The following is a 25355-nucleotide window of genomic DNA, read 5'->3' as shown; positions in this document are numbered from 1 at the left end:
TTAAAACAAAATCATCCCTCCCCTCCCTCTCTCTTTCTGCGCCCCCCCCCCAGCTCCACCAAGAGGAAGTCATTAGACGACAGCGAGCTGGAGAGCCCCACAGATGATGTTTTCTACCCTGGACGCTCACCTGCTGCCAGCTCCTCCCAGTCCAGTGCGTGGCCCAATGACATGGATGCAGGTACCCCCCCTTTTCCACCCCACACCTGCCACCCACTAAGAAAGCACCATGAAACTTCTTTCACACCCCTGCCTGACCCCGCCTCACCACCACCACCACCACATCCAACCTGATGCCTCCATCTACCTCTGTCTCTTCTCCACATCTGACTTCAGTCACTTACAGCACCTGATGTACCCCCCCCCTTCCTCACTCTCACTGCTCTACACCTTGGAGAAGCAGCAGCAGCTCATCCTAACAAACTGATAAACACCAGGACTCTTCAGTTTCCTCATGTTGGAAGTTATGACCATGATTGACCAGGATGAGTCACAGTGTCCAGCAGTGTGAAGAAAAACACTAGAGCTGGTTAATTACGTGAAACCCTGCCACATATTTACACATCCACAGAATACAAATGTTTAAGATCTAATGAGATTTGTCTCCTGCCAAAATAAAGGAGACGAGGAGTCAAGAGAAAAGAAATCAGCAGTCGTCACCCTCACCTTACTACACTGGTTGTAATAGTCTCTCCCTTCATTGTTCAGTAAATGGGTTTAAAACCATCACCGTGACTTAAATGACAGTCTGTGGTCAGAATGTTTTCAACACCATCACTATAACCCCAGAAAATTGAATTCTTCATGGATGAATGGTGCTAAATGCCGTCCACCAAATAGCTCCAGACGGTGGGAATATAAATGCCAAGATGCATCAGGGATGAAATAACAGCTGTAGCAGCCTGTATTAAGGCTTTATGTTGGTGTTTCCATTGTTTGGCAGCAACCACTACCTCTGATTCAGCTCTGGACATCCCCCTGTTTAATCTACCTCGTCCCTGCAACAACCCAATAAGTCCAAGAAAACCCTCCTCTCCTGTTCCCTTCACTTGAATCCTCACTCCTAAACCTCCAGGCTTCACATTTCCTCATCCTCACCTGAAAGACGTCATCACACGTACACTTGACCTGATTTTGTGTCAGTTATCAGCCATTCACTACCTCCTTCATACACAAATGTTCACTCTCTCTCTCTCTCTCTCTCTCTCTCTCTCTCTGTCTCATTGTTAACAATACCCTTCTCCACTTTCAGTGCAGCACCATTTGGCGAGTGTGCAGGAGAGGAAGATAAAACATGAAAACGATGGCGTGCAGTTTCCTTACCATGGTTAGAACAACATTGATTACACTCATATATTTGCTATTTACCAGCCTTTTGTGTAGCTCAGTCATTCCTGTGTATGTGTGTGTATGTATATGCATATATAATCTATATACATATATATCATATGTACTGTGTGTGTGTGTGTGGGAATTGTATGAATGTCTGTGGGAAGGACAAAGATGGCTCAATAATATTTAGAGGTTGTCAAACTGTGATGATGATGCGTTTCCTGTATTGTGATGTCAGAGAAGATTCACCTTCGCTCTCTGTTTGACACACGAGGCTGCAGGTAGCTCACCTCACATCCCTGGTTTTATCTCTGAAGTCAGAGCTGCCAGCAGCACTCAGCCCCACAGATGTCTCACATGCACATAGACTGTACACACACACACACACACACACACACACACACACACGGTGACTCACACACCCCCAGCCCCCCCTCGCACACAGACGTTCACACATTGAAACACACATGCTTATCGTGCTCCCCACCCCTGCAGGTGTTCAGGTGCCTGCCCTGCCTCCATCCCTCTGTCGCTCCATCCCTCCCTCGCTTCAAATCCCTCATTAAGACGCTTACCGTCTGTGGATCAGAGGTGTAAAACCCTTCCTCCTGCTCCCTGGCTCTCCCTTCAGCCCCTCCATCCCTGTCTCCCTCCTGTCTAATTGAAAACGTGTACTGCAGGAAGGACCCTGGGGAGGGAGGAAGCATGTCAGAGGAGAGAAGGAGGAGAGAGCAGGCAAGTGCATGGGAGGTGAGAGAGGGAAGAGAGGAGAGGAGAAGACTTGAATGGAGACAGCTAATGAGAGAGAAGGGCTATCAGGAAGTGAACTAGAGGAGCCAGGAGCCCTGGTTAGGGTTTGCCCCCGTCTCCTCTCACTGGAGCCTCAGCGGCTGCTCCCCTGCTCCTGCTCCTGCTCCTCTTAGCTGTAAATGTAATTAAGAGGCTGCTCATCAGAGCCACAACAGAGCTGCTGCACGCCTTCGTGCACCGGAGCCTCACCTCCCGTCTTCCCCTCCCTGTGAATGTGTACCCCCCCTTCCTCTCCAAAGTGCAGCACATAGCCTCGCACACCTCCTAATGAGTTTGGCAGATCGAGGTGGAGAACAGCGAGCGAATCTGGTCCCTCCACCAATTAATTTACAGACTCCAAGTGAAGCATTAGGAAGCCAAAACGTTTTGTAATTATCAGACTTTTTTATTTTGTGTGGGTTTCGAACTAGTTTTAAACAGTAGCCAGAACAAAATGTGTTTCACACTTGAGAAACCAAGAGAGAGGGGACTGATGGGAGGGGCGAGCGAGGATTTTAGTGTATCCGATTTTCCAAAGGATCCCACCTGCCACAGGCAAAGCTCATCTGGGAATCCTGTCCGGGTTGGGGGTATGTAAACAAGTGAGCACACACACACACACACACACTCACAAACAAACCGAGGGGTTTCTAAAACAACAGAAAACACACACACAGGTGTGCCTCACCGTCTGTCCACAGCACCATCTACTCCCCCTGACTTCTTCCATTACCAACAGAACACACACACACACACACACGTGCACAGCTGAAGCATGGTCCCAGATGGTGTTTCCGTGTGTGTGTAGCCTTGGGATCCGTGAGGATGCTGGAGACATCTGCTCCACAGGGGCGAGGAGAGCGGTGGGGGAGGTTAGTGGAGGCAAACGAAACAACCATGATTTCATATTAGTTCCAAATGATTGTGAAATTTTCCTGAGACACTAGAGACTTGGGGGGGGGTGGGGGGGGGGGGTGCGTGGTGCTTTGAGCTTTGAGTTAAATGTTACGGGCCCTCAGAGGGTGAGGCTGGACTCACATATGTGCTTTAAATCACTGGAGAGAGGAGAAATCTCTGACTTTGCTTCACTTGTTTAAACCACTGTCTCCTGTCTTTTCCAACTGTGTGTGACTGAGTGTGTGTGTGAGAGACTGAGTGTGTGTGGCTGAGTGTGCGTGTGTGTGTGTCTGTGTGCGTCTGTGTGCGCTTCAGAGGCGCATCTGGTGGCAGGCCTGTTAGTGCAAAGAGACAGAAGGGTCATCATGGGAGCGCTTGATTGGTTGCCAGTGAAATACGAAGTCTTGCCAGGAGAGGAAACAGTGCAGTTGTGGCACACACACACACACACACACACACACACACACACACACAGTCTCTGAAATTCTGTCTTTCACATTACCTCGGTGATGGTGACAGTGCCTGAACTTCCTGTGTGTACGGATGTCAGTCTTCATATGATCCTCTCTGTTTCCTGGCTCATATTTTTATACTGGAGATTTATAATATAATTCCAAAATAAAAGCACATAACTACCTCTCTGAAACCATAAGTCTCTAATCTATAAGGTTGTGATTTCTTCCAAACCTCAGTCTGTCCCAGCTCCCCCCTCCAGGAGCCTTTCCCTGTTGAAGTCTCTGCAGACTGCTCTGATTTCCAGCGCGCTCCCACCACTGTGACAGTGTCATAGCAATCACTGCTAACTACTGGTGTCAGAAGTGGGATCGAGGTTGTCTTCATGCTTGGAATTTGTCTGACAGTACAATACGCCCCCAGACTCCCACTACAGTGGGGGAGAAAAAAAACGAAATATATGTCTGCTAAAGACATAAATGGTTCACACATATTCACTCCCACCTGCTTGAGACTTAACTCTTTCACACAGGGAGGGAAGGTTTTACACGCCCCCACACTCCCATAGACTTTCACACGTCTCCAGCTGGAGAACTGAGGAGGAATCGTATTTAATGCTTTTTTTTTTGTTTTGATGCGGAGGGGCCACAGAAATAGACGACAAAACAACAGTCTAAAAAAAAGTTTAAAAGGAGAACATTATCACATCACTCACCTATCAGGGAGATTAGAGGGAAACTTGTCTGTTGTTCCACCAGTGAAATGTGGTGCTGTGGTGGGGTCTTTGTGTTTGTGACTGAACATGTGCTTCTGCTTTCGAGTGTGTTCAGACATGGAGCGTGTGAGTGTGTGTGAGCGAGAGATAATAACCATATTTAACGTCTTATGACATTCCAATTTCATACATGTCGTCAGAGCAACGCATTGAAAAACAAGACACTGCTGCATTTTTCACAGGTTCTGCTTTGCTCTCTCGCTCCCCTGCATATTTTCATGTCTCCCACGTTCTTCTCGCCTCTCTCTCTCTCTCTCTCTCTCTCTCTCTCCCTCTCCCTCTCCCTCTCTCTCCCTCTCTCCCTCTCTCTCTTTCTCTCCCTCTGTCTCCTCTCTCTGTCCGTCTGCTTGTCTTTCGCACTCAACAGCTGCCGTGTCCATACTGTACAGTGTGTGCTATTTCTGAATGAAGCCTTCTTCTCGTGCAGCCAGCCTGAGAAGCCAGACCACAGCTAGCTGACTGTGGCTGTATGGTGGCCATATTCATACACAGAGAAAGTCTGGAGTTGGCACCTGAGAGAGAGAGAGAGAGAGAGAGAGAGAGAGAGAACAAGAGAGAGAGAGAGAGAGAGAGAAAGAGATGAGACAGAAAAACATACAGTGGCACAGAAGAGTTTATTATAGCTGCAGATGTGCTTTGGCTCTGAAACAAAGACCAGATTCAGGTTGACTTTAGCTGTTTTTCCCCTTTTTCACTGTGAAGACATTCACTTTAGACTGTGATATATACCTCAGTCCATACTATATGACTATAAAGCTGGGGATTGGGAAACTTACTGTATCTCTCTGAATGAGTTATTACAGCCTAGCAGCAGAAAAAACCCTGATTAACAGTCAAGATTTCTTGGGTCTTTTCAACATCTTTATGTTTTCTGGCTGCATCATTTACAGAGTCTCTGACTGACTCATTGAAACTGTCGACCAACAGCCTGAAGGAAAGGGAGCGATGCAAAGCCATCAACCAGTCAAGACATTAAGCTCTAATCAGAAAATCATGATTGTTCAAGTCCCCGTCAATAAGAATCAGACTGATTTTTTTTTTTAGTGGAGCCAATTAAAGAAGCAACATTTTGTTGATTAAAACCAACTCTCTCTTTTCCTCCCTCTTCCCCCCACTTTTTTTGTTGATCCCATTTTTTTTTCGCCAGGACTGTCCTCGCCTGGTTCACTTAAGAAGCCGGGGAAGTTTGATTTCAACGCCCTGACTTCCCAGACGAGGTCCCCCCGCATGGCGTTCACACACCACCCGCTGCCTGTGCTGGCAGGAGTGAGACCAGGTGAGAGCCCTGCCATGAACCCAACAACCCCAAACCCCCCCCCCCCCCCCACCTTCCCCCCCCAACCCACCCTCCCCCCCTTTTATAACCTGAAAAAGAGAGAGAAGGAAAGGGAGTCAAACCTGATCCTAGATTGTCATATTTACTCCCCCAAAAAACTCCCCTGGAGACAAACAGAGTCCATTCTGCAGTCGTGTGGCTGAAAATAAAAATGCTAAACGAACTTGGTGAGAAAGTAAAACCAAACTTTCCAATCCTTCAGTTTCAGCTGCTGAGAAACGATCTCAGAGTTTCACCTGTTCAGTGTTACTGCTATCATCATGGCTTGGCATAAATTTCTCTCTCTCTCTCTTTCAGCATCTCTCCATCATCCATGTTTACCACCATCTTTGTGCCTGTTTGTTTTAATATTGTCATTGCATGGTACCATTGCTACATCCATGCCTTTGTGACTGATTGGCCTCACGTCTTACTGCTTCATGCATTTGTTGTATTGTTTTTAAAAGTCACTTCCTAAACTGTTTATTCTGATATAATGAACTCGAGCTGGTGTCAAAGGACCAGCGCAGACCAACACTAGCTTTTCACTGGGTTTGTTGCTGCAGTGCAGCCTTTTATGAGCCAGAGCTTCTCTTTGTGTTCCTGTTCTTCTGAAGATGTCTCTGGAAGGTTTCCTTCTTTACATGTCCTTCAGAGTGAATACAGATATGAAAAGGAGGAGGAAGCAGTAGTGTGGATTGATACAGAATTTGAACCCATGCAGTTGCACAGATGTACAATGTAGTGGATAAAAATTGTTAATGCAACCTCCAGCGTTTCCAAGTTCTTGTTTCAGCAGAGTCGCTGAGGACTAGCTGTCCTCATAAGAGCTTTTCGGTCCTATAGGATAACGGTTTCTCCATCTCCAGTCAGAGAATTCCCAAAGTCTCCAGGATCTCAAGTTTGCCAACAAGTCCCTGTAGGCTGGTCTCACTTTTCAAAGGAATAAATATGTCCTCCTCTCTCTATCGCTCCCTCTCATTCCGTTTGTCTCTCAGAGGGATGGTTTGGTCCACAGCCAAACCAGACCTACCATGTAAAGGTCATTTGGACTCATTGCCCTCCATGTTGAAACGTATTGAATTTTACTTGCAGAGCTCCCCAAAGTATATTTAGAAAATATAGTCCGGGCCGGATCTTGCACCATTAAGCCATGTTGTTTATCTGCACAGAGCAGAGTCTGATGGCCCCCGAGAATCCAACACACCACAGTGAATTATCCGTTTATGTTGATTTTTAAAATGTGCTCCTCTGTTTTGTGTGTGTGTTGAAGAGGTGTGAGGGACAAGCTCAGGTTTCTTTGTTCCCCAGCTAACTTCTCACACTCTCCACACCGTGTGTGTGTGTGTGTGTGTGTGTGTGTGCACTGAGAGGTTTTCATGTAACAGAGAGGCTGTAATGAGACAGTGCTTAGAGATTTTGTATGAGTGCATTTGTGCATGTACACACAGACACACACACGCGTGCATGTGTAAATTTACACTCTTGTGGAGGACTCTCTGTGCTGAAATGGCTGCCATCCAAATGGAATGTCCCTCGGAGGCCTTGGTTCTATAAAGAGACTGGAGGATGATGGGAGGGAAGGAAGGAGTGAGGGATGAAAAGAGAGATGGGGGTAGAGGCAGTTAGTGATTGTGGCTGATTTGGAAGGACTGGAGCTGTTAGCTCGTGTTGTGTAGGTCCAGTGAGTGTTGGTGTTCGTGGGTGAGGACTGGATGGTTTATGTCCTGGTTTTGGCGCAGACTAACGTGGAGAGCTGCCAGGTTTACTGTTGTCTGATTATACTAGTCTGGAGTGTCCGCCACTGTGGCGGCGATTGTGCACACACACACACACACACCAGTATACATCCAAAGGCACATGAGAGCTGCAGCAGACAGCAACATATTCACACAGACAGAGCAAAAATGACAAAATCCACATGCACTCAAAACCACAGACACACAAAGGAAAGACAAGGACACCGGTACAGGAAAACACAAAAGTTAGAAGGAACACACACTTCCACTGTGTGTGTGTGTGTGTGTGTGTGTGTGTGTGTGTGTGTGTGTGTGTGTGTGTGTGTGTGTGTGTGATATACACAAGAGATGTAGGTGACAGACATAATCACAGATGCTTGTTTGCCAGGCTCCCCTCACCTAGCAGCTTGCCTCTGTAGTTTGGTTTGCCAAATCACCAAAGTCATAGAACCTCAGCAGAAAAGACAGACAGTGGAGTCGTCCTGTGTGTGTGTGTGTGTGTGTGTGTGTGTGTGTGTGTGTGTGTGTGTGTGTACTTGTACTTGCTACATAGTAAGGACCAAAAAAAGTATTTTACTAACAGAGTGAGGACATATTGGGAATGTGAGGACATTTTGGCCGGGCCTCACTTTTTGAGACACCTTCAAATCACATGTTGAGGGTTAAGACTTGGTTTTAGAGTTATGGTTAGAATTAGGTTTAGGTTAAGGTCAGGGTCAGGGTCAGGGTTAGGCACTCAGTTGTGATGGTCAAGGTTAGGGTAAGGGGCTAGGGAATGCATTATGTCAATGAGTGTCCTCACAAAGATGGAAGTACAAGTATGTGTGTGTGTGTGGGGTTGGCTGACTAATGTCTCCGGGAGGCGTTTTGTGGTCGGCTGGGAGCAGAGGGGAGATTCTCTCTCAAGCTTCAAACTACTGGGCAGAACCGCACAGCAAGGATATGCTGCTGATTGATTACACATCACTGACAAGCAATAAAACAAAAGTGGAAAAATCCAGAGTGTGTGTGGCTCTGTCATAGCCCAGTGGTCTGTGTGTGTGTGTGTGTGTGTGGTGATGCCAGGCCAGAGGTGCAGAGGAATCTAGTGGCTGATTTATAGAATGAATGGCACCAGATGTTGGGGATAATCATTTGTAGGCAGAAGCAGCTTCACTCAGAGAAGGTCTCAGTTGTTTTGTGTGTTATGACTGTAACAGGCTGCAGCAGCAACCTGCTCTTTGATGCTGTGTTGGTGCTCAGTTAAAACATGTGCATGTCTTCTGTACTGTCATACGTGTGCATGTAGATGTAGTGAGTTGTGTGCTTCATGTGTGTTTGAGGAACAGAATAGAAATAGAACAGAATGATCTGAGCCTCATTATATTTTTCCCACTCTTGGTCTCTCTTGTATCTTCTCCTCACGTTCCTCTTCCTCTTCTGGCCCCCCCCCCCCCCCTTTCACTCTTCTCCTCAGGGAGTCCCCGTGCCTCAGCTTCAGCCCTGCACTTCCCCTCCTCCTCTATCATCCAGCAGTCCAGCCCGTACTTCACCCACCCCACCATACGCTACCATCACCACCAGGACCCGCTTAAGGAGTTTGTGCAGTTTGTGTGCACTGACGGCACAGGACAGCCCAGCGCACAGGTGAGTGATCTGTGGGTTCTGCAAAGACGAGGGGGCGGGATGGTTTGTGGTGCATGTAAGAAAAGTGGCCACTGAGAAGAACTCAGTTTCTTTTTGTGTAGAAAGAAAGAAAGAAGAGAATTACTTCACCATTTCATACCTTATCTGTTAGATAAACAGGTGCAACAGGGTCAAGTGAGCCTGGAGCAGAGAATAGAGATGTCTTTATGAGGTGAAGCAACTTCACCAGGGAGGAAAACAGCTTCAAGGCAAATGCATCTAACAGGAGGAGGCAGCCAGATGTGTTTAAACAGCAGAAAAACCTCAGCTGGAGAAAACTGTGGGGAGAGAAGCCAAACCACATTTGACTCATCATAGGTTGAACATATAATGTAATGGCTTCTCCCACAGTGAGGCCTGTCAGTTCAGGCAGGCAGGTAGGTCAGAGGTTAGGAATGACACAGGCAGAGGATTATAGACAGTGTTGGAGAGTTTGGTTTTCATGAGAGGAAGTTGTTTAATTGACCCGCTGCCATTTTCAGTGACGTTCCTTCACTCTCAACAATAATCTTCTCTCAGGGGCAAATCTCACCCAGTCTCATCATTCTCTCTGCACAATGTTAGAAGATCCAGTAAATTATCAAATATCACCAGAAATAGTTTTATATACAATTAAATCACATGAAATTAACACACGATGACAAATTAGTTATTAAAACACACCATGAGTCAGATGAAGCTGTGTGGTTGTGGATGAGGAGGAAGCTAACTGCCCAGGCTAATGAGGCACAGAGGGGGGGTTGGGGGGGTTTCTGGGACACAGTTGAGCTTTTTTGAGCCGTCGTGGGCCTAAGTGTCCCTTCGATAACCCCACACTCATGCTGGAAAGTAGAGTTTCCAAACATCAGAACGTCACAGAACTATTCAGGACACTCAGTCATGGAGGTGCAGGGAGTTGCAGAGCTGTAAACCACTACTGTGAACTCGGCCTTCTGAGCAACTTTATATCCACTTATCAAACCTTTTTCATGACCTGTTGTCTTTTGTTCTTCTTACTTCACCCACTAAAGACCAACTGTAAAGTTGTACATGCACACACACTGCACACTGGCACACACAGACACACACTCTGCACATTACTGGTTTTCCCTCATTTTCTAAATTTCTGACATTGCACTGTAACAACTTCCTTTGTGACGGCTCCATTTTTCTTTCCCCCTGATGTGTGACAGTGTTCATCACTTTCCACTTCTTATTTACCTCACTGCTTCTGGCCAGACTGATATTTTTCTGTGTGTGTGTGTGTGTGTGTGTGTGTGTGTGTGTGTGTGTGTGTGTGTGTGTGTGTGTATGTGTTTTATTTTATGTGAGTTTATCTCTTGTGTCCCTTTGTGGAAGTGTGTCTGTGTGTATCTTAGTTTGTCTGAGAGCTTCAGACTGATTGTGTAGATGTCTGTCTCTATATGAGTGTGTCCCTGACATGGGACGTGTGTGTGTGTGTGTGTGTGTGTGTGTGTGTGTGTGTGTGTGTGTGTGTGTGTGTGTGTGTGTGTGTGTGTGTGTGTGTGTGTCTGGCTCCCTGTGCATTGTATATTCTCGGGGTGTGTGCTCACCCTGTCTGTATGGTCCGTCTGCAGCCTAATGGAGGTGGCCAGAGCAAAATGCCGGGCTCCTTCCTGCTGCCCCCGCCACCCCCGGTGGCGCGCCCTGTGCCCCTCCCCATGCCCGACTCTAAAACCATCAGCACGCCCACTGACGGCGGACTCAGCTCACCCGCATCTCCGTGTAAGTCACCCCCACTCCCACTCCCCTCCACCAACCCCCATTACTGCCCAGTCTCCCTACAGACACCTCACAGAGGCCGGTCCAAGCCAAGTCTAGGCTCCGCAGGTTGATTAGCTCTTTGCTGGCAGCTCATTGGTCCTCTGCTCCAAGCAATAGTTGATCAGGTCTGTTGTCCTAGAGCAGATGTGTCATCATAGAAGTCCCTGTGTTTATGGACAGTGCAGCTGCTCTGGTGGTGTAGTTCTTCTGCTGACGCGGCACAGATCCGGGACTTCTACAATGACCCTGCTGCAGTTTGTCATAGATCAGCTGAGCGCTCAGCAGCCCCAGGAGCTTCACTCCTACTCCATCCATCACCTTGTGGACTGTACGCCACAGTACTGTACCAGCGACATCCAGTTCTGACAGGGCAGAAGCCACGCCTCTGCCAAACCAGAGACCCTCTTCACGCTCTTCTGTAGCTCTCGCTCTCACCTGCTCTGAAGTTCAGCCTCCTTCTCTCTTCATGTCTGCAAGTCTTCTCAGCCTCTCTCCTCAAACTCTGTTTATTCTCTCTCTCTCTCTCTCCCTCCCTCTCTCCCTCTCCCCCTCTCTCTCCCTCTCTCTCTCCCTCTCTCGCCCCCCCCCCAAATCTGGTGTTGGGTTTCCAGCTAGCACCACAAGAGGCAGTGTAGTCTCTGTCCCTTCTTTTTGATGTGTTCTGTAGTTGGGGGGGAGCAGAGCAGAGCAGGGCCCTGTGCACGTTGCCTCTGTAGCCGCCAGCCTTTGATCAGTGCAGACTTTGCATGTCTGTGACAGCGGCAATACAATCTACCCCCTTCTCTCATTTCTTTTTTGCTTTGTTCTTTTCTTTATTTGATATATTCTCATATCCTCCTTTCTCATATCCTCCTTTCTTTTCCTTTATTTCTCTCTTTTTTTGTTTTTAAGGGAACAAAATTAGGGCAGTTGGCGTGGACTCCAAAAAAACATCATGCCCCACTTTACTCACCCAATCCCCTTGCCACTTTCACACAAATCTCACAACAATTAAAAATTGAGAACAACAAAAAACATGGAAATCACAGTGTAACAAGAACAACCCAGTCTCTCTGAACATGAATGATAAAATCTAATCAAACCTGTCTAATTAGTGTTATACTGGGGGAGCGGGAGAGGAGTGTCATCAGGGAGCGGTGAGGCTTTGGTTGGTTCCACCCAGACAGGTGCAGAGCGAGAGTCGGGCCATGGGAGAGGCACACCAGGAGGGGGCACTGGACGGAGCAACCGGGGCATCTTCTCCTCCTTTTGTTTTGGCTTTTTCTCCTCTTCCTGTCCTATCAACCTTTCCTCCCCTCCCCCTTCCAACTCTCTCAGATTAACGTGTCACTTTATTATTTATTTATATGAACATCTATATAAATAAATATCCTAATTTTCGTCTCTTCTCATTCCGGTGACTGTTATCACTGTTTTTTTTTCTTCCCTCTAATTTTGTCTCTGATTCTCAAGATATTGTGATTACAGTCATAAGAAAAACACACACACACACACACACACACAAACACACACACACACACACACACACACACACACACACACACGCATATGGTTCACCCTCACTCATGCATCAGTTTCCAGCCCTTCCACTGTCACCCCACACATCCCCATCCCCTCAACCTCACTCAAGTCCTGCACAGTAAAAGTTCTTCTCAGCTGCCATGTTGGAGTCCAGTGAGCACAACTGCCCTAAATTTGATCCTGTGGCATCACTGAACGGTGTCACTTTGTAGGCAAGATGCTCCTCTTAGCCTGTTACATTTAAATGGAGCATTGGTTACCACTGGTGATGAATAGAGTTCCTCCATCCGTCACCCTTTTATTAAGTCTACACTGAGTCCTCAGTGGTTTTCTGTGATTACGATGGTTTACTGCTGAGGCCAGGGGTTGCTGAGGAGCGTCCGTGACTAACAGTGCAGCCATGTTTGCGGGAAGTAGCTTCTTCATGTTAGCACTAATCATTACAGACTGCACATCCCCTTGTTAACCACAGATTAAATGGTTCAGTGAAGGAATAAAACAAAGAACCTGCCCGCAACATAAACAGATCACCCTTGTGACTAATAGGACGTCAGTATCCCTGACCATTACTGTCTGTTCCCAATAACTGCTGTGACAGTGATGCGTCCTGCAGTGAGTTAATATATAGATAACGATGCTGAGAGCATCAGACTCTACTTGAAGCTCAGTGTGTATGTGTGTGTGTAAAAGCATGTACACACTTGTCTCTCTCTTTATAGCATACTCCACGCCAGGCTCCACAGCTCCCAACCGGTTTGTCGGCATCGGAACACGGGACAACTTTCTGAATATCCCCCAGCAGACTCAGGTACCCCACCAACCTCCCTCATTTAATCCACATCCACCCATTCAGCTCCTCCTCCTCTGTTTTTATGTCTTTTCTTCCTCTTCCCCTCATTCCTCGCTGCAAGCGTGGCTGCTCAGTGCTGTGCGTAGCTGCGACTAACCAGCACGCCGTTACGTCTCTGGGCTTAAAGGGACGAGCATGTCATTCAGAGTGAAGGCCGTGACACAGAGGAAATACTCACACAATGGCTCTGCATTGGCAACACGCTACAATCAGGGATTCAGCCTGTGGCACCGCTGATGATCAACTGTACGAACATTTTACTGCTCTAAAAGTTGAGATGACACGTGTAGTGTCCGTAACTGTCCCCGACATCAGGACTTTGTTGCACAGTTTCCATGGAGACAGATGTGTTGATAGTCTCAGTAGCTGTTGATGAAGACAGGATGTTGTGAGCTCACATTCTTCTCCATGAAAACTGAGTTCATGTGATGCAGCTGAAATCTCAGGAAAATGTTAGTAAGTCCACCTTGAGTTGGGTGTTAGACGCTAAAAAATGTGTTTGAGTTGACATTGTACTTGTCCACATGTTACACATTGCCGTCAAAGAAATGCTTGCAGGGGGGTTTGATAGTGGACTGGGGTAATATACGAGTGTTGTGGATCATTTGTTTGCCACCTACACTGACACGACGTGTTGCCCATGTATTAAGGCCTGTAGCTGCAGTATGGGTTTACAGTTTCTGCACCACAGTAGTTTCCCTACAGTGAATGTAAGCAGTGCCAGTGAGTTGGAGCTCCAGCAGTGTTGATTTATCTCTGCGCGGCCCCACAGTGTGTATTAGTGCAGCGTGTGAGGCCAGTAGTGCACTACATTGTGGTTTCAGCTTTGGCTGCGCTCTGCCACTGGGCTGCAGCGTCTTGGGCCTCCTCCATCACCAACACAACTTTTCTCATTAGGGGCTAACCGCACCTGCCTGCAGCCAACTCGGCTCTCCTGTCCTCCCCACACATGGAAACAATCTGCATTCCTCCTCGGCACAGCTCTCCTCAGCTGCCCCCCCCCACCCCCTCGTACATCAGCAGCCCACTCTCTCTCCCTCTCTCTCCCTCTCTCCTCCTGCTGCTCCCTCCAGTATTTTCAAGCTCCCCACCTGCACCACTCTCCCACAGATGTAGCCCTGGCACCAAGGGGACATCCACACACCATCCAAATGTGTGTGAGCGCCTATGCACACACACACACACACACACACACACACACACACACTTCAACTCTGTGCCAAAACTCTTGCTCCTCATTTTCTCTCCTAAAAAACAACAGGCCTTTTACAACAGCTTACATCTGTTCCGAACGCTTATTATCTCCTTTCTATTGCTTATCAAACATTATTGAAAAATGTCCACTTTGAACATTTCTGCCGGGTTTACGGCACACAGAGCGGGAGTCTGGGCACTGGTGTCGACTGCTCCCAGTTAGCTGAGCCTAGTAGGTCAGTAACAGTCTCAGCCAGAGTGAGTAACAGAGGTCTCTGCCTATCCTGCTGTTCTCTGGCATATGGAGAGGTTTAGACGACGGCCCTGCCAGCCCGCCTCGCCGCCTGCTAGCCAACTAGCCAAGACGGAGGGAGAGAGTCTCCCACTGCTGAGAAAAGGTGGACTGAGGAGCTCTCTGGTGGTGAGACCTCAGCTGTGCAGGAGAGACGGGGGAGCGTGTATGAAAAAAGGAAGAGGGACCGAGAGAAAGGGAGGGAAAAAAGAGAGAGGGAGTTAGTTGAAGCTCACTGCACTCCACAGTCACGTCCCGGCTGTCTGGTTGCCCGCAGCAACCAGACATGATGTCATAGGCAGTTGAACTTGGACTTGAAGGGGGGTTAGAGAGAGAGAGGGGGGGGGTCACTTTCCACTGCCAAGGATTACACTGGGAGAGCTGGAGTAAGAGAGGGAGAGGAAAAGAGAAGCGGGTGAAGGGAAGTTGGAGCCAGGAGGAGGAGTCATCTGCAAACACGAGAGAATCACGGATAGGAAGGAGGGAGGCAGAGGTGGTGGAGGATAGATGGAGGTTGGAGGGGGGTTAAAGCTTTCTCTGGGTTTGCTAGAATGGGGGCACAACAGAGAGTTTGCTGTTAAAGATGGGGAGGTTCGCCGCTCTCCCCGGGCCGAGGCCTGTGGAATGTCAGAGGCAGCCAGAACAGCTCCGCCGCTGCCAAAGCCTCCACTCTGCCCTCTTATCAAACTGGGAACTGGATCCCTGGAGTAGCTGCCCTCAATAGCTTCACAGTGTAGCCTGAGACCACTCGGGCCCACGGAGCAGAGGCATATTAGGAGGATCGCCTTACATGTGAGCTGGTAGTGCATGACAGAGCAGTTCCAGTCTGGTGTTTGCTCACTGGAAACCACTCAGATACACAAAGTGCTGCCTGATGCTGCTTGTAGCTCTGAAATAACACAAGTGTTTTTAATGAGTAAAAAGCCAGAGTCAGCCCTCCTAAAAACAGCAAGTGGTGAAGTTGAGGTAATAACTTTTTCAACACTCTGTGGAATAGCTGAGCTCAGCAAGTACAGGGAGAAAAGGAGGAGTAGGGGGCCACCTAGTGGTTTCCAACTGGTTCGTCCTCAAAACAAATGAATGTGTCAGAGTCTTTTATTTTCAGACTCCTGAAGAGGTGAAATTATCCAGTAATTCAATAAAAGATGAAAATAGCTTTTTTTTTCTGCTTCCTGTTTTATTAACTACCATCAGTCAGTGTCAGTGATTTCTACAAGGCTTTATAGTTGACGGAGTAAGATGCTGTTCTGTGTTCATACCTTTTCATACTCTGCTCTGTGCCACCACTTCTGCCTCTTTCATTCATAACAGTAACTACTTTTTGTTTTTGCACTGCAGCTCAAGTCTGATCAGAATCAGGACTGAGTCTAAATGTAAATCTGCTGATGTTGTTTCTTTTCTTCTCTTCTCCACAGTCCTGGTTCCTCTGACAAGGCCTCTCTGAATCAACAGCTAAAATTGTGTCATGAAAATTGGAAATTTGAAAAACAAACACATCACTGCTGATAAAGAACAGACTGCTGACACTAAAAAGGTCTTTCTCTCTCGCCAACACTATTCAAAGTACTACTACAGAACCCGACAAAACCCACCCTGCCCCCGAGAGGACTTCCAACCCAACACAATTTGAACAGGAACGTTCGTCCCCCTTTATCCAGGAGGCTTCAATGAGATTGAGTGGACAGACTCAGAATGCAAGGAGGAGGAAGAGGAAGATGAGGAACTGTCTCACACACACCACGAAATGTCAGAAAGGAAACGCAATATGGTAACCTGACAAATGACCAATTATACATTTGTTGTTCCTTTTTTAATGTTTTATTTTTTTTCATTTTGTTGTCTCCACAATGAAACTCCATGCATTGGCTGGGAGATCCAAAAAGAACAGATAGTGGTAAACGATGAAGTTAGGCGTGCAAGTCTAACAGATTTCCACCCAAACTGCACGCCTCCATGTCTATGTATTTCTCCACCCGCCTCTCCTCCATGTCCACGGCTCCACCCAGCCCACTCCCCTCCCACCTCACCTAGCGCTCAGTGCTGCTCAGGGTCCAGACCGAAAACCCACCACAGCCACACGCCTGCGTGTCGCCACACTCTGCCGCTTCATTCGCTCAGCCCTGAGCCTCTTTCTTTTCTGATTGGCCAATCATGGTGACACCATCCAATGGTGTGACATATATGCACTAAGTGGCTGGTCTTTGTTTACCTGTCAAAGTATCAGGGCGTCCTGCTGTGGGAGAAGTGATAGCCATGAGGCGAGTGCGAGCGAGTGAACACACGACAGACAGTCATAACACTAACTCTACATGTGCTCTTTCGTCCCCTCACCTATGCACTATTAATTTTAATAAGGGATGAACAGTGTTGCACATCGATGGTCAGATGAGCGATTAGAGAAGTGAATCGAGGCTGGCTGCCACTGCAGGAATGTGGCTGCGCTGACGTTCAGGTCTAGGCCCTGAAACATGCAGCACACACACACACACACACACACACACACACACACACACACACACACACACACACACACACACACGCTGCATACAGGCCATCCTCTCCAGAATAGTCTGTCACACAACCACTCACAATATCATCTTGTTATTATTCATAGACAAGGAACTTAATTTACAGGAATGCATCAGCATCAGCTTCATATATTAGTTTTCATTTTGTTTGTAGGCGTTTTCTTGCGATTTTTTTTTTTTTTTTTTTTTTTTTTTTTGCTGGATTTGGTTTTGGTTTTGTCTCACTTGGATTGTTTTAACCTTCTCTTGCATGTCATAACATTTTTTCCTTAGTTTGCAGTAATACGTTAAGAATCATGCTTGAATTTCAGCGAAACAGATTCCAACGAAACAGTAAGAGCAGTTTCTCAAATCTCTCTCACATATGGACAGCACAGTAACAGCTCATCACATGCATCCCTTGCATTGCTTCACCCTGTCTCCCTTAGTCCAGTCACAGGAAATCCCCGAGGAACACACACACACACACACACACACACACACACACACATATACACTAACACCACCAACCACCTGACATAAACTAATAAAGGGAAGCCTTTATATTTGGTTCTCCAAACTGCCTTTGTTAATGGTTTTTCATTCACTTAAGATTTGTCTTTTTAATTTGAGATATTTTTTCTATGTAAATGTTCACATTGAAATTGCTATTGGTATAATTTTCATCATGACACAATCCAACAAAAGCCGACCTCACAAAATAACTGGACTGCCCAGCTGTTGGTTCTATTTTGCAGGGATAGTAAACAGGCCTGAGACCCCGTTCTCAGCCTCTCTAGTAACATTAGCTCTATGTACTAAAACCATATATCAAGACTATAACAATATATGAAAGTGCCTCTGTATTCCCTTCATGCAATTAGTAATAAACTTGACTTCAGGTTCTCTTCCCACATATAAGCTAAAGCTACAGGGAATGGTAGCGTTGGTGCATGTGGAAATTTGGCCGAGGACAGATCTTTATAGAGGACTGCAAACTTTTTTTGTAAAGACAGAGAGAGAGATCTTATACATATATATTTATGATATATGCTCCTTTTTAACTTTTACTACATGAGCTTGTTGGCAGTCTAGTTATTTTCTGAACTCCCCCCCCCACCCCCCCCACCCCCCCCACAACCTATTTCAGTAACATCTCCTTACTGTTACCAGTACGAATCAAACGACACACGCCATCGCCATCTGCAGCGCAGCATTACAATACTTAGACGAACATGTCAAGAATCGACAGTAGGTTTGAAGAAAAAAAAAGTGTTTGTTTTTTGATGGAAAGTATTATTATTGAAAAATATGTGTCGATTGAGCCACGTGCAATGCATTGGGTAGATCATTGTGTTTGTCTGTTAGAGATTTTTAAGAAAGCTAAGAGAAAAGAGAAAAAAAATGTATTTGTTTCAAGTCCGTAAGCTCCGGGACTCTAAACCAGAGGGCCATGAAAAATCCTAGTCTTTGTAAGTTGGGGGTATTTGTTTTTATTTCCTTTTGTCTCTTTTTTAATGGTTTATGTATAATCATTTGTTTATAAAAATGTGGGAGGGCTGAAGGAAAAAAATCTACACAACTTCAGAAAAAAATTCTCTATTATCAGATGAAAACTGGTGCTTTAACACTATAAAGTACATTCAGAACTATTATAAATGAATGGTAATGAACAAAAATAACAGACCATTTAGGAAACAGCATTATTCCTCTCTCTATTTGTATTCTTCTTCTATTTGTATTGAGTGGGGGGAGAGGTTCCTATTCCTTAAGGTTGTGACACAAAAGGCATTTTGGTTCAACCTTTAGAAAAAAAAAAACCTTTACTGTCAAGCCTAAGAAACTCTTCAGATAACTGACCCATGCACTGCCTGAAACTCACCAGCAAAAACAAGAAGAACCCTCCCAGTTTGACTCATTTTATCACCTGCATTGGCACAAAGACGAGACGAGTCCCCCCCCTGTGCTGTGGGGGGTGAAATCTCTTTATTCCCATGATCATCTTGATATGTTTCTGAATCTAGAGCTGGATGGAGCTCAGCAGGTTGTGTTGAGACACCTGAGATGAAGTGGAAAGGTAGTTGAAGTTAAGACCATCTGTCTCCTGGGCAGAAAACAGAAACAACAGAAAAAGGGGCAAAAAGCAGCTTAAAATTGGGCAAAAATACGAGGTCTGACAAACAGGCAGCAAAGTGAGCCTCTCCCCTGTTCCACCCCCTCCTCTGTAAATGACTCTTATAGTGCTTGTGCTGTAGTGTATAGTTTCCCAGCAGTTAAAGGTTGTCCCTTAAAAGTGCCTTTTGTTCACAGACTCCATTTTGTAATCCAGATCGCCCTTTTTTTCGAAATGGCTGGAGGTAGCAGGTTGTCCCTGAGCGCTGCCGGGAGGGAGGAGAGAGGTCGTCGCCCAGTCAGCGCTCAGGGACGATGTTTCTCTCCGGCTGGAAATGAATCCCCTCCATTGTACCTCCCCTATATCCTCTCTTCCTTTTCAAAAGCCGTATATATATATATATATAGTACAAAAGGAAACTGGTGTGAATTAGTTCTTTACTTTTTATTGATAAATGATGACAAAAAAAATTTTTGAAAAGGCAAAAAAACTTGTTCTCGTTCAGCTCTTGCTTTTTTTCTTCCCCTCTGTCTCCACTGTCTGTTTTCTCTTAGACACTGGAGTAGTCTGTAACTGTGTGTCCGTCACTCTCCGTCTCTCTCTCTCTCTCTCTCTCTCTCTCTCTCTCTCTCTCTCTCTCTCTCCACCCTCTCCGCTGTTGGGAGGGAGAAAAAAAAAATATTGCCGAAAAACTTTTGTCTGAGCAGAATGCAGTTAGCTCACATGTTATTCTTGTCTGTATGCTTCACATTGTATTACCATACCCATCTTCTTCAGCTTCTCCATTCAACAGCTAATGTAAGTGAACAAATTACGCTGACGGGCTTTTGGGGGTGTCCCTGGGTGGGTTAGGAAGGGACGACAGGGGTTCAGGGGTTTGGGTTGAAGAGGTTTACAGAGAAGATTAATGGGGTCGAGAGGGCTGCATGAATTGCTCTGGGACGTTGGAAAGGGGCTGCTTGAACTAGGATAAGAGTTTGCTCTTTTGTTTTAGCTATTTATTTTTTGGCTTTGTTTTATTCCCCACTTTTTGTTTCCTTTAAATTTGGATTTCTTTTTAATATTTGCTATCAGGGTATGCTGTCGTTGAGGCTGTCTTTGAGGACGCCTTGGACTGTAAATGAAAGCTACAAGCACCTTATAACCGGACTTGTCCTGCATGAGGCTGAAAGAGGGGTGTTGCGTTTCCAGGACATATCCCACATCCACTCAAACCAATCTTTTAAAGTGAAGTATTATTGTTCACAGCGGGTTTCACACAGTGAAACTCTCAGCAGTATTAGCCATTTACAACACACCAACCAGATAGTTGAAAAGGCCAGCATGAACCTGATCTCTCAGACTTTTGAGGATTCAGGGAAATCCCTCCATTTTTCTCCTCTGACCACCTCATGATGGACTGCTCCGTGTCTTTATTCTGTTGTTTATTTTGTTCTTTATCTTCTTAAGCGTGTATGGTTATTGGTGTAATAGGCAGCACCCTAGGCCCCCTGACTCCCAGCTCTTCTACGCCTCGCTTCTACACCCTCAGTGCAGCACCACTTCTTTGTGAGAACACCCCCAGAGCTCTAGGTGAAATGCATGTGTTAATTACAGTTTCTTTTCCATAAGAAGAAAAACACAGTTTGAGAAGAGCAGCACCTGATTGAATAAAAAAGGATGTTCTTGACTGTACCATCCCGCTGTGCCATGTCTTTCTTTCTCCGGACTGATGCCTGAATAAAGAATCTTCTCTGGAGCTGCGTGACGTCCTGCAGTAACCACGGTACCGTAGACATAAGCTAATTCCAGTTCACTTATCTCAATTTAACTAAGTGGGATCCAGGGATTTTTCGCCACACGGGTCTGTAAGTCCACCTCTTTGGTCCAGACTGAAATCAGATGGATCACTGTGACCTCTTGTATCCAGGGGGCATATTTTCATCCAGCACCAGCAGCAGGAAAAGCTTCTCTCCTCTACTGTGAAAATGAAAAGACTTGTCTCAATAATGATTGAACGGATTCCTGATATTTCCAGGATAAATTAGAACTGAAATTAAAATGTATTTTTGTCCAGTACCTTTGGTTTGTGACCAGGTAAAAAATAATAACATTTTTCCCATCAGCCTCAGCTGCACTTGTTAGCATGGCTAAGATCAGCATGTTAGCATCACCACCAAAGTATTTCCAAGTTTTCATTGAAGCAATGACGCAAAGAAATTGTGAATCTTAAAAACAGGTTTGAGTTTAATTTATGGAAACATTTTGGAAAGTGATAAAAACTAAATTTGGTCAAAATGTGCAATTAAATAAAAAAAAACAGATCAAAATCCAAAGCAATGTAACTGTGCATTTGATCAGAGTTTATACTGTAAATAAAGATGAACTGCCACAGAATTCCATAAAACTGGGGAAGTCACTGAGAGACAGAGTAAAATGGTTGAATATGAAACTACAGAAATCTTGTGTAGATCAAGCTATAAAACACTAAATCCCACAATGCTTAGTTCAGCCAATATAAATACATGTTGTCGTCTTTCAAACTCCACACCACAGGTTTGTAACAGAGACGCAGAGACCTGGCATGACAGTCAAACCTTTATTAAGTTTCCCTTAAAGGAATAAATACTGGCAACTACACTTAAAAAGAGAAAGTTGATTTTATTTGCAACAACATTAAAAATATCTTAGTTTTTCCAGGTAATCTTTTTTTTTTAAGTAAGATTAACTTGTGCATGTACACAGTGTCTGTACTATCAAAGTGCTTTTACTTATATTTTATAATTTTGGGGTGCAGTATTTACAGTACGTTTATTTTAGATTTGATGGTCACGTCAGTAAATATCCAACTTTGAGCTCGATTCAGTTCAAAGTTTCTCAGTTCAGGTGAAAGTGATGAGGATGCTGATGATTGAAGGCTGAAATAACATATTCAAACATCTCGCGACAGAACATGAAGCAGTGTGTTTTCAGACTTAGTTTGAGAAAAGCATTTTCAAGTGCAGGTAAATGAAGATCTTTGTTTTCACGTCCCTGAAGCGCTTCAGTCCTGTTGGCTCTCTCCAGCCAGCTCCATGTGAGTGGCTTCTTCATCTTGCTGCTCCATCATCTTGAGAAAGAAAGAAAATTTACACTTATTTTGTTTTATGTGATATGGGAAAGAAAGAAAAAAAAAGAACAAATCGACTTAAAGATAATTGACCTGTGTGCCCTGAAGTGCCTGTGGGGCCGGGTTAGTTTCCTGCACTGGATGGTACTCCTCTTTTCTGTCAGAATCGTCATCTTCCTGTGCTTCTGAGGGCGTAGACGGGGGGAAAAGCGGTGGGTTTTCTTCACCCTGAATATGAAGAGGTTTCACAACATCTTTTAAGGGTCTAACAGCAAGAATAACTTCAGATGGTGGAGGAGACACTTACCTGAGCCTCCTGTAGAGCCTCTGGTGAGGGGCTTGCCTCCTGGGTGGGAGTGTTCTCAGTAAAAGGTATGGCTGCATGCTGAGGCCGTGGGTTATCATGAGTTTTTTGAGCCAGGTTTCCAGGGAGCAGCAGTGATGATGGTGGTGGTGGTGGAGGAGCTGCGTCCTGAATGTATAAAGACTCACATTAAAGAAAACTAAAGCCCCACCTTAGATCCAAGCTCAGCTCGAGTCCACCAGCCTCTGTCTGACGCCAAATCTTCTGACTAGTCTTTCTGGAGAACTGAAATATGACACAGGTTGTGTCTGTTTCTTAACTAAATGATAGAACTCAGGGCTTAGCTGTTAATGGGAGATACAGTGGTCATGTCCTCTGTGATATTTCTGAAGATTAATTAAGTATCTTTACACTCAACATCTGCACATACATAGAATATTTTTTTTAGGCAAAAAGACAAATAGAGCACCCAGACTCCTGGGATGATACAGCTGCTAACATCACTCCCTGGTGTGTGCTACATGGAGTGATGAGATCAGAGTCATGATGCCAAACATTAAATATACTGCTGTTCTATTCACTTGTTAATAAACGTGTATGTGAGACAACTGACTGGATCAGAGTAAATTAAAATTAAAGAATGACACACCTCCAATCAGACCATAATGTAGGGAGATAAAATTTACAGTAAACATAATTTAATAACTACAGAACAAATATAATATGATCTTTAAATACTAAGAAAATATAACAGAGTTTGGTTGGTTGGTTGGTTGGTTGGTGTGCTGGGGGAGTTTTTACCCATGACCTCACATGACCCTGACTGTTTCTTCAGCTTTATAAGGATCCTCTAAGGACCAGTACAATTTGAGCAGCTTGTCATTTTATTGCCCTTTTATACTTGGTCAAATTCTGGATTCTGATTGGTTGGAGTTTGTAAGTTAATTTTTAGTAACAGTTTAACAACCAAGCCTGTCAGTGAGACCCTGACCTAATCTGAAGGTACAAATCACCCACTGCAGGGAAACTGGAAACTGGTCTTAAATTAAGATTAAAATGAATAGTCTGTGTAAATAAATGGATATTTTTAGATTATATATTGCATTTAGTTTCCACGTGGTAGACGGCAGGGGAACACCCCTCAGGCCTTCAGCTGTAAGACTGTACTGAATCATCAGCTGGTTCCTGAGTCCACACACACTTTAACAGACTCAGTTCAACCCAGCAGAGACCAGCAGAGACCAGAGACCAGAGACCAGCAGAGACCAGCAGAGACCAGCAGAGACCAGAGACCAGCAGAGACCAGCAGAGACCAGCAGAGACCAGCAGAGACCAGAGACCAGAGACCAGCAGAGACCAGCAGAGACCAGAGACCAGCAGAGACCAGAGACCAGCAGAGACCAGCAGAGATCAGAGACCAGAGACCAGAGACCAGCAGAGACCAGAGACCAGCAGAGACCAGCAGAGACCAGAGACCAGCAGAGACCAGAGACCAGCAGAGACCAGCAGAGATCAGAGACCAGAGACCAGCAGAGACCAGAGACCAGCAGAGACCAGAGACCAACAGAGACCAGCAGAGACCAGAGACCAGCAGAGACCAGAGACCAACAGAGACCAGCAGAGACCAGAGACCAGCAGAGGCCAGAGACCAGCAGAAACCAGCAGAGACCAGCAGAAACCAGCAGAGACCAGAGACCAGCAGAGACCAGAGACCAGCAGAAACCAGCAGAGACCAGCAGAGATCAGAGACCAGAGACCAGCAGAGACCAGAGACCAGAGACCAGAGACCAGCAGAGACCAGAGACCAGAGACCAGCAGAGACCAGAGACCAGCAGAGACCAGCAGAGACCAGAGACCAGCAGACTGAATATCTGCGGTGTGACACCAGAACAACAGTCAGACTCATCCTAACCTGCCGCTGCTGTAGTTTACACCAGCTCTCTCTCTCGCTCTCTCTCTCTCTCTCTCTCTCTCTCTCTCTCGCTCACCATCTCTCTCTCGCTCTCTCTCTCTCTCTCGCTCTCTCTCTCTCTCACCATCTCTCTCTCGCTCTCTCTCTCTCTCTCTCCTCTCTCTCTCTCTCTCTCTCTCTCTCTCTCTCTCACCATCTCTCTCTCGCTCTCTCTCTCTCACCATCTCTCTCTCTCTCTCTCTCTCGCTCTCTCTCTCTCTCTTACCATCTCTCTCTCTCTCTCTCTCTCTCACCATCTCTCTCTCTCTCTCACCATCTCTCTCTCGCTCTCTCTCTCTCACCATCTCTCTCTCTCTCTCTCTCGCTCTCTCTCTCTCTCACCATCTCTCTCTCGCTCTCTCTCTCTCTCACCATCTCTCTCTCGCTCTCTCTCTCTCACCATCTCTCTCTCTCTCTCTCTCACCATCTCTCTCTCTCTCTCTCACCATCGCTCTCTCTCTCTCACCATCTCTCTCTCGCTCTCTCTCTCTCACCATCTCTCTCTCTCTCTCACCATCTCTCTCTCGCTCTCTCTCTCTCTCACCATCTCTCTCTCTCTCTCTCTCTCTCTCTCTCTCTCACCATCTCTCTCGCTCTCTCTCTCTCACCATCTCTCTCTCTCTCTCTCTCTCTCTCACCATCTCTCTCTCTCTCTCTCTCACCATCTTCTCTCTCTCGCTCTCTCTCTCTCTCTCTCACCATCTCTCTCTCGCTATCTCTCTCTCACCATCTCTCTCTCTCTCTCTCTCACCATCTCTCTCTCGCTCTCTCTCTCTCTCACCATCTCTCTCTCGCTCTCTCTCTCT

The 25355-nt window shown here is 46.1% G+C and overlaps 1 protein-coding gene and 1 long non-coding RNA gene across 23 annotated transcripts in view; one reads left to right on the top strand and one right to left on the bottom strand.

The window, feature by feature from the left end:
- LOC139636235 (nuclear factor 1 X-type) overlaps window positions 1-20880 on the top strand; it is a 105270-nt gene extending 84390 nt beyond the window's left edge. For 5 of the 22 annotated variants that reach the window (XM_071504086.1, XM_071504088.1, XM_071504089.1 and 2 more), the window contains 7 exons: window positions 54-181; window positions 1253-1327; window positions 5394-5522; window positions 8757-8926; window positions 10543-10690; window positions 12970-13058; window positions 16002-20880. In XM_071504086.1, coding sequence (XP_071360187.1) covers window positions 54-181; window positions 1253-1327; window positions 5394-5522; window positions 8757-8926; window positions 10543-10690; window positions 12970-13058; window positions 16002-16016 — 754 coding nt within the window. In that variant the 3' untranslated portion in view covers window positions 16017-20880. The remainder of the gene's footprint in view (window positions 1-53; window positions 182-1252; window positions 1328-5393; window positions 5523-8756; window positions 8927-10542; window positions 10691-12969; window positions 13059-16001) is intronic. The other 17 variants (XM_071504095.1, XM_071504108.1, XM_071504099.1 and 14 more) reach the window with 8 other exon arrangements.
- A 726-nt stretch (window positions 20881-21606) lies between these two features.
- Window positions 21607-23798, bottom strand: LOC139636243 (uncharacterized). Its single transcript, XR_011694370.1, has 3 exons — window positions 22602-23798; window positions 22388-22522; window positions 21607-22294 (listed from the first exon to the last, which is right to left on the bottom strand). It is a non-coding gene; the product is annotated as an uncharacterized lncRNA (long non-coding RNA).
- Window positions 23799-25355: the final 1557 nt, after the last annotated feature.

The sequence above is a fragment of the Trachinotus anak genome, unplaced genomic scaffold (assembly GCF_046630095.1).
Source record: "Trachinotus anak isolate AG129_WGS33_773 ecotype Australia unplaced genomic scaffold, CSIRO_AGI_Tana_v1 ptg000019l, whole genome shotgun sequence".
NCBI classification, from domain to species: Eukaryota; Metazoa; Chordata; class Actinopteri; order Carangiformes; family Carangidae; genus Trachinotus; species Trachinotus anak.
The sequence above is the reverse complement of the archived record's forward strand: the minus strand, read 5'-3'. Positions and strand labels throughout refer to the sequence as shown.